Raw genomic sequence first — 12,973 nt, 5'->3', positions numbered from 1 at the left:
GGAAACCTCAGGTCTTACCTAGATTTTTTGTGAGTGGATGGAGAAGTGAACTTCCCTTGTGCCTGTTATGTCACTAGGTCTGTTGTTGTAAGTCATTTAATTTCACAGTGCTGAAGTCCAATGTCAGCAAGAGGGGAGAATAGTACTGGGGATGTTGTGGCTGAGTTCAGAGCTCACTTATCTGTCATATAGCTCTGTCATGACCTCATACCACCTAGAAGCTGAGGTTCCCATTGAAATGTGGCTGGGAGAGAGCCTGTGACTTTGGTGATAAAATTCTTTACCAACCTGTGAATGGATGAACCCTAGGCGTTTGTTGAATGTCCATTATTTGCCCAGCACTGCACTTGAGTCTTGCTTTTCCTCTGAGGGCTGGAGGCTCCGGCCCATAGCCCCAGCATCCTGAGGTGGGCAGCAGACACAGCACCTGTTCTCCCCACTGTGGCACGAGACGTAGGGTTGGAGCCTGCAGACTTAGACTCCATCTATTGTCCTTGTTTGTCTGGGTTGAGGGATTGATGTTTGGGAGATATCAGAACCAGATAAACTCATATTCACATGCTGGGTTTTTGGCCAGAGATGACACCTTGGAAAAGGCAGGTAAAGATATTATCTCCCTGGACCCTAAATGACCAAGCTTGAAGAGAGGAAAAGACTTTATGTAATAACAAATGTTATAATTGGTGGTAGTGGGCTTGAACCTTTTTTTTTTAAAGTTGTTCTGATATGTGTTCATTTATTTTATTGTGGTAAAATATAAATACATAACATAAAATTTACCATTTTAATCATTTTTAAGTGTACAGTTCAGTGGCCTTAAGTACATTAACATTGTTGTACAACCATCACCATCATCTGTCTCCAGAACTTTTTCCATCTTGCCAAACTGAAACTCTGTACCCATTAAACAATAACTCCCAATTCTCCCCTCCCCCTAGACCCTGGCAACCACCATTCTTTCTGTTTTTATGAATTTTATTTCATTTAGCATAGTGTCCTCAAGGTTCATCCATGTTGTAGCATTTGGCCGAATTTCTTTCCTTTTTACGGCTGTATAATATTCCATTGTGTGTATATACCATATTCTGTTTATCCACTCATCAACAGAAACTTTCTACCCGTTAAAAAACAAAAATTCAACTGGTGAATTTGAAGATTTAATTGGCTTTATTCAAGGGTTCATGAATTGGGCAACATCGCATTTAGCAAGTAGAGAGATACTCCTTCCAAGGGGTTGTACAAAATGAAAGGTTTTTATCTGGCAGAAGGAGGGTGGGGCAAGAAAGTTATTAGCAAAAGAAAAGAAAGGATTGTTTTAGGCAGGACATCTTTTGCAGGAAGGGAATGGTGGGGTTTTATCATGCAGATTACCTCAGTAGTGCTAATCAGGAAATTTCAGATTGATTGTTTAAAGGTCACATTCCTGAGAGAGGTTCAAAGTGCAATTAATTTTTTTTAAAATTAATTAATTAATTAATTTTTGGCTGTGTTCGGTCGTCGTTGCTGTGTGCGGGCTTTCTCTAGTTGCGGTGAGTGGGGGCTGCTCTTTGTTGCAGTGCATGGGCTTCTCATTGTCCTGGCTTCTCTTGTTGCAGAGCACGGGCTCTAGGTGCACAGGCTTCAGTAGTTGTGGCGCACAGGCTTAGTTGCTACGCGGCATGTGGGGATCTTCCCAGACCAGGGCTCCAACCCGGGTCCCCTGCGTTGGCAGGCAGATTCTTAACCACTGCGCCACCAGGGAAGCCCTAATTTTTTTTTTGCGGTACGCGAGCCTCTCACCGTTGCGGCCCCTCCCGCTGCGGAGCACAGGCTCCCGACGCGCAGGCCCAACGGCCACGGCCCACTGGCCCAGCTGCTCCGCGGCTCGTGGGACCCTCCCGGACCGGGGCACGAACCCGCGTCCCCCGCATCGGCAGGTGGACCCCCAACCACCGCGCCACCAGGGAAGCCCTACTTTTTTTTTTAAATTGGGGTATAGTTGATGTGTAGTGAAGTCTTGGTTTGCTGTCCTAGGGGCAGATAACTCCATTTTGGTCTTGTTATTTCTTTTTAATACACCTTTGGCTGATTGTGAATAAAGCCACTATGAATCTGGGTGTCCAGATACCTGTTAGAATTCTGCTTTCAATTCTTTTGGGTATATGCCCAGAAGTGGAATTGTTGGATCTTATGGTAATTCTGTTTGAATTGCCATATAATTAACTGCCATACTGTTTTCCACAGTGGCTGCACCATTAATACACATGGGTTTCAGTTTCTCTACATCCTCACTAATACTTGTTATTTTCTGGTTTTTTGATAATAACCATACTAAAGGGTGTGAAATGGTATCTCATTGTGGTTTTGATGTGTGTTTCCTAACAATTAGCGATGCTGAGCATCTTTTCATGTGCTGATTGGCCATGTGTATCTCTTGTTTATTCAAGTTGCCCATTTTAATAGAGTTGCTTGTTTTTTTGTTGTTGATTGTAAGAGTTCTTTGTATATCCTGGATATTAAACCCTTATCAGGTATATGATTTGCAAATATTTTTCCCATTTCTTTGGTTGCTTTTCTGTTGACAGTCCTTTGATGTACAAAAGTTAGATGTAGTCCAATTTATTTTTTCTTTTGTTGCCTGTGCTTTGGGTGTCCAAAGAATCCAGGAAATCATTGCCAATTCCAATGTCATAAAGCTTTTCTCCTCTGTTTTCTTCAAAGAGTTTTATAGTTTTAGGTTTTACATTTAGGTCTTTGATCCATTCTGAGTTAATTTTGCATATGGTGTATGGTAAGGGTCTCCAACTTCCTTCTATTTTTGTTGTTTTTTTTAATAAATTTATTTTATTTATTTTTGGTTGCGTTGGGTCTTTGTTGCTGTGCGAGGGCTTTCTCTAGTTGTGGCGAACAGGGGCTACTCTTCGTTGCAGTGCACGGGCTTCTCATTGTGGTGGTTTCTCTTGTTGTGGAGCACGGGCTCTAGGTGCGCAGGGTTCAGTAGTTGTGGCCCGTGGGCTCTAGAGCGCAGGGTTAGTAGTTGTGGCGCATGGGCTTAGTTGCTCTATGGCATGTGGGATCTTCCCGGACTAGGGCTCGAACATGTGTCCCCTGCATTGGCAGGCGGATTCTTAACCACTGCGCCACCAGGGAAGCCCCAACTTCATCCTTTTTCTTTTTTTTTTTACGGTATGCGGGCCTCTCACTATTGCGGCCTCTCCCATTGTGGAGCACAGGCTCCGGACGCGCAGGTTCAGCGGCCATGGCTCACAGGCCCAGCCGCTCCGCAACATGCGGGATCCTTTCGGACCGGGGCACGAACCCGTGTCCCCTGCATCGGCAGGCGGACTCTCAACCACTGCGCCACCAGGGAAGCCCCCAACTTCGTTCTTTTGCATGTGGATATCCAATTGTCCCAGCACCAGTTGTATATCTATTTGTATATCCACATGTCCCATTTGTTGAAAAGACTATCACTTTCGCATCGAATCGTCTTGGCATCTTTATTGAAATCAGTTGACCACATATAGGAGAGTTTATTTCTGGGTTCTTAATTTAATTTAATTAATTTATTTATTTTGGCTGCATTAGGTCTTCGTTGCTGTGCGTGGGCTTTCTCTAGTTGGGGCAGGCGGGGCCTACTCTTCATTTTGGTGCACAGGCTTCTCATTATGGTGGCTTCTCTTGTTGCGGAACATGGGCTCTAGGCGCCCGGGCTTCAGTAGTTGTGATGCGTGGGCTCAGTAGTTGTGGAGTATGGGCTTAGTTGCTTGCGGCATGTGGGATCTTCCCAGACCAGGGATCGAACCTGTGTCCCCTGAATTGGCAGGCGGATTCTTAACTACTACACCACCAGGGAAGTCCCCAACTTTTCTTTTCCCAAATGGATGGCATTGATTCTGTACATTGCTTTGGGTAGTATTGACATCTTAACAATATTGTCTTCCAGTCCGTGAACACAGATGTCTTTCCATTTATTTGTTTCTTTTTACTTATTTATTTAAATATTTAAATATTTGGCTGTGCTGGGTCTTATTTGCAGCATGTGGGATCTAGTTCCCTGACCAAGGACCGAACCCGGGCCCCCTGCATTGGGAGTGTGGAGTCTTAGCCACTGGACCAACAGGGAAGTCCCTGTGTCTTTTTGAAAATTTATTTATTTATAAAATTTTATTTATTTATTTATTAGCTGTGCCGCATGGCTTGCTGGTTCTTAGTTCCCTGACGAGGGATCAAACCCCGGGCCCCAACAGTGAAAGCCCTGAGTCCTAACCACTGGATTGCCAGGGAATTTCCTATTTCTGTCTTCTAAAATTTCAGCAACATTTTAGTTTTTAGTGTACAAGCTTTTTGCCTTCTTGGTAAAGTTAATTCCTAAGTATTTTATTTTTTTTGATGCTATTGTAAATGGAATTATTTTCTTGATTTCTTTTTTCCTTTGTTCAGTGTTTATGTTGAAGCACAACTGCTTTTTGTGTGTTGATTTTGTATCCTGTGACTTTGCTGAATTTGTTTGTTAGTACTAACAGTTTTTTGTGGAATATAGGATTCCTACATATAGGATCATGTCATCTGTGAACAGAGATAGTTTTACCTATTCCTTTCCAATTTGGATACCTTTTATTTCTTTTTCTTGTCTACTTGCTTTGGCTAGAACTTCTAATACTCTGTTGAATAGAAGTGGCGAAAGCAGGCATCTTTGTCCTGTTCCTGATCTTAGAGGAAAGGTTCTCATTCTTTCACCATTGGATATGATGTTAGCTGTGGGTTTCTCATATAAGGCCTTCCTTTTATTATGTTGAGATAGTTTCCTTTTATGCCTAGTTTGTTGAGTGTCTTTGAGAAGTAATTTAATATACCGTACAATTCACTCACAGTGTACAATTCACTGTTTTTTTAGTATATTCACAGTGTCCTTATAGTTTTTTTTCTGCTCTTTGCTGATCTTAGACTGGTTGGTTAACAGTTTTTAAGTGTATGAAGACTTGCTGGAAGGCTGCATCTTTTTGTAATTTTAGAACATCATACTTTTGGAAAAGACTTAATATCATCCAATGTTTGAAAAATTGGGACTCATTCCCTTTGAACACTGACTTAGCTTGACCTCATATGAACATGCAACTTAGGCTTCTGTGGGGCAGCTCCCTGTGTCATTGACACTCACGGGGGCATGACATCCAAGTGTGGGTATTGGTCTCCTCTGTGTGCTCTACCCTTAGCTTATCTACTCAGATTCTCAAGTTGACCCTGGGGTTTGAACAGAGGCTCCCAGGACATCCACTGGTAAACACTGTCCCACCTGTGGGGCAGAGTCTACAGGGAGGTGTTGAGGGCCAACTGCTGGAGGTGGAAGAGGCTTCCCCTATACAGAGACATAAGCAACTTGTGTTTGAGTGCATGTGCCTTAGTAGTTCCCTGTTCCCATGGGAAGTTGTGGAACCAGAGCTCTGTTGCTGGTGGCCAAGCATACTCTTCCTGGATGACCCTTGACCTCCCCTATTTGCAGTAGCCTTAAGCAGTTGGGGGTCACCCAGGAAGCACATGTGCTTCAAACACAAGCCCTCATCTTAGTGTCAGGAAACCTGTATGCCAGGGATGGGATCACATGTGATGTTGGGCAGAGGCCAGGCCCCTCTAAACAGGGCAGGATAAGTGGCCTGGCATCCAAGTCAGGAAAACTGGCTATGTTGCATTTGCATATGTTGATTGATGACTGCAGGGGCAGTTGGGGTAATTTGCTGCTTGGTCAGCTGTGGTGTAAAGGGAATGGAGACCAACTTTTGGCAGCATCTTCCACGTAAAGTAAGGAAGCTGATTATTTGGGCTGCTGTTTTTCTGGGCAAATGTGCAGGTTTTAGTCTAATGGGAATCCTGCCAGCAGGCTTACACAGCTTCTGCTCCTGATGGTCCTTGAAGGTCCCCTCCTGGCAGGAGGTAGCAGGCAGTTTGAGAGTCTTTTGAACCATGGGAGTCATTCTTTGAAGTGCTGTTCTTTTCCCTTTTCTCCTTTCCCTTCCCTCTCCTTTCCCCTAACCCCTTCAGGCCAGTTATTCGGCTGCTGCTATGTGTTGATGCTGTCGTTTCCTGGGTCCTGCCCAGCAAGATGGGGGGTAGCTGGTTTCAGGGGAAAATGGGTGGGTCAGAGCCTTCCTCCCTGCTCTCCAGCACCCAGTTGTGCAGCTGGCCAGAGAAGGGCAAAGGGGCATTTGCTGCAGGTGGAAGGCTCGCAGCTTCAGGAGCACCACGTTGTGAGGACTCTGGTAGTGTTAGGAAACAGGTACCTAAGGTGCATGGAACATGCCAGGAGAGAAAAAGAATGGCCCAAGGTGGGGAAATGTATGTAAAATGGTTTCTTGCAGAATTACAACAGGGAACAATTAGAATGTAAATGTAAGCTACTTGGAAATGGTCAAAATAAGGCAACCCCATGTAATTGCTTTTTTAAAAATACATTTTTATTGTGGTAAAATATACGTCACATAAATTTTATCACTTTTACTATTTTTAAGTGAACAGTTCAGTGGCATTAAGCTCATTCACATTGTTTTTATTTACTTATTTATTTTTGGTTGCATTGGGTCTTCGTTGCTGCACATGGGCTTCCTCTAGTTGCGGCGAGCGGGGTCTACTCTTCTTTGCCGTTGCACGGGCTTCTCGTTGCGGTGGCTTCTCTTGTTGCGAAGCACAGGCTCTAGGCACATGGGCTTCAATAGTTGCAGCACGCAGGCTCAGTAGTTGTGGCACACAGCCCTAGAACGCGTGGGCTTCAGTAGTTGCAGCGTGTGGGCTCTAGAGCGCAGGCTCAGTAGTTGTGGCACATGGGCTTAGATGCTCCGCGGCATGTGGGATTTTCCCGGACCAGAGATCAAACCCGTGTCCCCTGCATTGGCAGGCAGATTCTTAACCACTGCGCCACGAGGGAAGTCCTTATTCACATTGTTAATGCAACCGTAAAGTTACCCCTTAGCCGTCTTGGTTGGGGTAACCGTAAAGTTACCCCACGCCGTCTTGGTGTTTTCAATATTGTGAGCTTCTCAACTACCTCTTGATGCTCATATGCGGTTAATTCAGGCATCATGTGTGGGTTTCTACTATTTTACACTTAGATAGTGTTGACTTGTTTCTCTTATTTCTAAGTTCTTGGGGAAATAACTCACTGTTTCTTTGTACATTACAAATATTTAGACTAAAAAACCCTGTTCATTTCCTTTTCTGACCTGCCCTCTCATGAGTGCCACTGAGATATCTTTGACAGAGTTGCCCAGCATGGGTCCCACCTGGCTGTAGCTGCCTAAATTGTTTAGGTACCTGGGTGGGAAGAGTACGGGGTGGGTCTCTGGGGCCTCACACACCACCACCTTCAGCTTTGGATGACTGAGGAGACCAGTGGTGAATGGATAGGGCAAGGGTAATGAATTTGGAGACCCCAGAGAAGAAGCCCTGTGTGAGGGGTCTTTACGATCCTATATGGATCCAGCTGGCTTTACTTCTTCCATGTTTTGGTCTTTGCTGAAGAGTGACTTGTCCCTTTGGGCTTGATCTTGCATTATTCTGCCAAGCACTACCTAGGATTGAACTAGTTACTTTAGGCACTTCTTGGGAATAGATTCCGCCACCTTAGCTGGAGCCAGAAACCAAGGGACTGGAAGCAGTGACTCCAGGAAACTTTCCTCTGAAACTGAAGCCGGTGGTTCCTGGTTACAGACACTACCTCCTGTTTCTCCAGCTGCTTAAGGCATTGAGAGATTTCCATTAGAAAATCAAAATGTAAAGGTTCTCCAAGAACCACTAGTTTGTTAAAAGTGTCTCTACATTCATTGCTTTTCCTGTTTTTCTGTCTTTTACCAAGAAATATTTGAGAAGGGAGATGCATAATCATTTGCTAACCAGAATTTTTGTATGTATGCTTTTTCAAAGGTACATGGGAATAGGACTCTCAGCTCAAGGCGTCAACATGAACAGACTTCCTGGTGAGTCATTGGCTAAGAGAACATTTTTCTGCTCTCTTGATCCATTCTGTGATGAGAGTCATGGTGGCAGCCAACAAGCTGGAGAGGACTTTGTTTGCTGGCTGCCTACTTGCTAAGCCAAGCCATTGGGTGGAGGATCCTGAAAGGTGGCCATTGGGCCGGGCTGGTGTGGGCTTCCATTCCAAAAATTAATTGGCAAGTGATTGTCCTTCATGGAATTTGAACTGTTTACAGTCAAAACCAAGTGACCTGAGCTTGCTTCCAGTGGGAATACACCTCATTAGCCCTCACTGCTATTGGCCTTTGCTTACCAGCATGGGACTCTGGCATATATGGAGAGGAAGGCTGCCACCAACATTGGTTCCTTTTTTATCTTACCATGTTAATGACCAAAGTCTTTAAGTGACCTCCATGTGGAAGACAGTTGAGGCAGTTTCCTAATAAATAGGAGGATGTGCGTGAGACTTAGATTTACAGTCAGCAAACCTCAGATTTGTGGAAGGCTCTGGACCCTGCAGGTGGGCCTCCTCTACCACCCAGGCACCCTTTCAGCTGTTTTCTGCCCAGCAGTTCATGCCCAGTCCTGGGCTAGGCGCAGTTGAGGGGACAAAAGCCTCTACCAGAAGCTGGTGGGTTCTAGAATATGGTCCTCAGTCCATTTGTCCCTTGAGTGGTGTAAGTGGCATGGTGCAAGCTGTCCTGACACTGTCACGGAGGCAGGAAAAGTCCTTGTGTTTTTGCCCGGGCCCTCTCTACTTTTTGGCCTCTGACACAGAGAAGGCAGCTGGCTTTTTCCAAAGAGTGAGTAGCACTTAAACCGTATGTCTTTTCCAATCTATGTTTAATATCAATCAGGTTTTTCGTCATTGACTAATTTCAAGTACTTGAAATCTAGACCTGCTCAGGATTCAACTGTCAGGAACCTGACTTTTAAAAAAAAATTGGCTTTGATCTGAGCAAAAACTGTCCTTTAGTTATTAATCAGAATGTGTGTGGCATGTTTGGCCTCTTTGTGTAGCGTGCAGCTGTGATCTTTGTTATTCAAGCCTTGGCCTTAGCTGACTAGATGTATCTACAGTGTTCATAGCTCTGTCTCTTTGTGAACAGGGAGCTTAGAAAAATAATTTCCCATCAAAGGTAAACTGATTCTTAAATCTTTTTCTTGCACTAAATGTGCTCTTTGAACTTTTGCATGGCTTTGGTGGCAGAGAAAAGAGGCTTTTATAGGTTCGTTTTACAAAAGTAACTACTATAATCTGTTATTGGGTGGCACTTTAAGCAACTCTGAACATTGGTTAAATGAATTTTTGTTAATCTGTAAAAGGATACTATGCAGCCATGAAAAAAATGAGGAGGCTCTTCAAGTACTGTTTTGGAGTAATCTCTGGGATGTATCACTAAGTGAAAAATACAATGTATATTATGCTACCAAATGTAAAAAAAAATGAGGGAAAATGAATATATCTGTATCTGCTTGTACACGCATAGAATATCTTTGGAAAGCTAAGAAAAACTTGTAATATTGGCTGTCCCTTGGGACAGGGTGGCTGGGGATAGGACTGGGAAGGAAATTTTTCACTTTTGAAGCTTTCACATTTTCTTTCTTGTGAATATATTACCTGTTTTAAAAATATAAATAAAATTAAAATAAAATAACCAAAAGCAAATGCCCCTACATCAAGAAGCCCTCATGCCTGTCTTTTTTTTTTTTTTTTTTTTTTAATGCCTGTCTTTTAGCTGGTCTTGGAATGCAGTCTTTTACCATGTGCATGATATTCTGAGTTCCACACACTCATCCTTCTTTAGTAAGAATCGTTTTCACCTGGCCATTGGGTTTGGGATCCATGGTGTGGAGCAGGTGAGGTAGGAGGAGTTCAAGGTCTGCCTAAATTGACCTGAAACTGTTTGCGATGGAGCCATGTGGAGCTGTCTCAGTCTGTTTGCCTTGTTCATAAGATGGGTCTTTTGACCCCTCTGGGCTGCTTAGAGGTGAGCTGCGGGTCTTGTGCTTTGACATTGTTAATGTAACATTGTTGTGAAGTCGGACCCTGCCTGGCCCTGTAGGGAGAAGGGGCTTGGGGACAGTGGATAAGGTGTTAGTTCATGCACTAACACATCAGGAAAGCTAGCACCTTTTTTACATCCTCACTGGTGCATCTCTCTTTCGGCAAGAGAAAGGAGCCTCAGTGTTCTGTGGATATTGTACCTGTCTTCATTTTCACTCTGCCTGCCAGCTCCTGCGGGTTTTCCTTCCTGCTGTATCTGATCATCTCTCTGATTATTCCTTAAGGTGGAAAGTAGGAATCAGGTTGCATCTAGATAGGGATTCTCCCTAGGAATGATGGATGCCTCTGGCTTTCCCGGATACAGGGCTGGTTGAATGGCTGCGCAGACCTAGCACAGGACAGATGTAGGGATAGCAGCAAGACACTCCTCTCAGGAATGATGGGGGGGCCTGCCACTGTTTATCCCAGCACTGGGTTTGGAAGATCAGAATCCCCTTTGGTGCTTTCCATTTCCTGGGGTCACTGTGTGTGTGTGTGCACGTACATGCACGCATGTGTGTGTGTATGATGAGCGTAACATTCTCCAAAACCAAAAGTATCATCATTCATAAACAGTTATACCTGAAACTACTTGGATGTATTTTGGTAGTGAGGTGAGAGGTAGAGGATGATAACAGCTAAAGCCTTTCTGCCAGTTGCTTCTGATTTCTAAGAGGTCATTGGTTGAGGTGAAAGCTATTTGGACTGTTTGGATGTATGGTTGGTGGGAGGGGAGTGATGGTAGTGACCTTAGCTGTGTCTAGAATTTGAGACTTTGGTGTTAACTCCAGATGAGATGTTTGAGGGTTGATGTGTCTCCTTGATAGATACAGGTGTATTTAGTGGAGGGTAGCTGTAGGGGTGGTTACTGCACCACAGCACTGTGAAGTGGTGTTTCAGCCTGGCATTTAGGGGCAAATAGGAGTTTGCCCGATGGTTTTGGGCAGTGGTACTTTAGGGCCTGAGAGTGGATCCATAAGTTTTCTGCTGTGATGGGATGGCTTCCTGGGAACAGTCAGGATGAACCAGTTGAGGGAAGAGTCTTGTGTACTATGGCAAGGGGCCTGGACTTCTGTATATATAAGCAGTGGGAGCTGCAGGAGCGTTTGTTTTTTTTAATTTTTGTTGAAGTATAGTTGATTTACAATGTGGTGTTAGTTCCAGGTGTACAGCAGAGTGAATCAGTTATACATGTACATATATCCTCTCTTTTTTTTTTTTAAGATTCTTTTCCCGTATAGACTATTACAGACTATTGAGTAGAGTTCCCTGTGCTATACAGCAGGTTCTTATTAGTTATCTATTTTATATATAGTAGTGTGTATATGTCAGTTCCAATCTTCCAATTTATCCCTCCCCCGCCATATCCCCTGGTAACCATAAGTTTGTTTTCTACACCTGTGACTCTACTTCCGTTTTGTAAATAAGTTCATTTGTATCCTTTTTTTTAGATTCCACATATAAGTGATATCATATATTTGTCTTTCTGTGTCTGACTTACTTCACTCAGTATGACAGTCTCTAGGATCACTCGTGTTGCTGCAAATGGCATTATTTTGTTCTTTTTTATGGCTGAGTTTCAGGAGTGTTTTCAGCAGAGGCAAGATGTGATCATATTTGCTAGTCCAGGAGTGAACTAGTTTAGAAGAGGCCTTCTAGAAGGGGTCAAGGCTGGGCTGGGGCTCCTGGGCAGTAGAACTGTGAGAGCTCAGGCATGTCAGGGAACTTCAGGAGGTGGTAGATTAGTTTATCAGTGAATCCATCAGGGACAGTTGGTCTTTTAGGGAGGACATGTTTTGGTGTTCTCTTCCTCTCTTGTTAGCTTGTTCAAGTAGCAGCTTTTTCTTGTGGCATTGCTTTTAGTATATTCTGCTTTGGCCATCTGGTTCTCTTAATGTATAGGAAAATGACTATGATTAATATTACTGAAACCTAAAAATGTCTTTGTGACTGATCCTTTAGATTAATTGAATCCGTTTTGTTAATTATTAAATAAAGAACAATCACTGTTATCAATCTGTTGCTTTCTTTTTTTTTAATATTTATTTATTTATTTATTTTGGGTGCGCTGGTTGTTAGTTGCGGCACATGGGATCTTCGATGTGGCATGCGGGCTTCTTAGTTGCGGCATGCGGACCCTTAGTTGCGGCATGCATGCAGGATCTAGTTCCCCGACCAGGGATCGAACCTGGGCCCCCTGCATTGGGAGCGTGGAGTCTTACCCACTGGACCACTAGGGAAGTAAGTCTGTTTCATACATATTTTTAAATTGAGATATAATTAACATACCATAAAATTCACTCCTTTAAAGTGTACAATTCCGTGGTTTTAATATAGTTACAAAGTTGTGCTACCATCACTGCAGTCTAATTCCAGATTATTTTCATCATCCCAGAGAAAAACCCCATACCCATTAATAGTCATTCCTGGACTTTCCCTCCTTCTAGCCCCTGGAACCACTAATCTACTTTCTGTCTCCATGGATTTTCCTATTCTGGAGATTTCATATCAATGGAATCATATAATATGTTGCCCTTTGTGACTGGCTTCTTTCAGTTAGCGTGTTTTCGAAGTTCGCCTATGCTGTAGCATGTTTCAGAGCTTCATTCCTTCTTGTGGCAGAATATTATTCTGTTGTATGGATATATCACATTTTGCTTGTCCATGCATCTGTTGATGGTCATTTGGATTGTTTCCACCTTTTGGCTGTTATGATTGATGCTACTATAAACATTTGTGACAGGTTTTTTTTGTAGACATGTGTTTTCATTTCTCTTGACTGTATACCTAGGAGTAGAAATGCTCGGTCATATGGTAACACTGTTTAGTCATTTGAGGAGCTGCCAGACTGTTTTCCATAGTGGCTGCCCCATTTTACATTCCCACTAGCAGTGTATGAGGGTTGATTTCTCCATATCTTTGCCAACACTTGTTATTATCTGACTTTTTGATTATAGTCATCCTAGTGGGTGTGAAGTGGTA

The 12,973-nt window shown here is 43.5% G+C and overlaps 1 protein-coding gene across 5 annotated transcripts in view; it reads left to right on the top strand.

The window, feature by feature from the left end:
* Positions 1-12,973, top strand: part of RANBP10 (RAN binding protein 10) — a 66,633-nt gene that overhangs the window by 16,746 nt on the left and 36,914 nt on the right. For 4 of the 5 annotated variants that reach the window (XM_022583432.2, XM_089903220.1, XM_089903219.1 and 1 more), the window contains one exon: positions 7,894-7,946. The exons of the other annotated variant lie outside the window; for it this stretch is intronic. In XM_022583432.2, the coding sequence (XP_022439140.2) occupies positions 7,894-7,946 (53 nt within the window). The remainder of the gene's footprint in view (positions 1-7,893; positions 7,947-12,973) is intronic. 5 annotated transcript variants of the gene reach the window in all.

The sequence above is a fragment of the Delphinapterus leucas genome, chromosome 20, assembly GCF_059928025.1.
Source record: "Delphinapterus leucas isolate spDelLeu-1000000601 "Yukka" chromosome 20, BTC_Dleu_Yukka2, whole genome shotgun sequence".
NCBI classification, from domain to species: Eukaryota; Metazoa; Chordata; class Mammalia; order Artiodactyla; family Monodontidae; genus Delphinapterus; species Delphinapterus leucas.
This window is presented reverse-complemented; position numbering and strand designations above follow the sequence as displayed.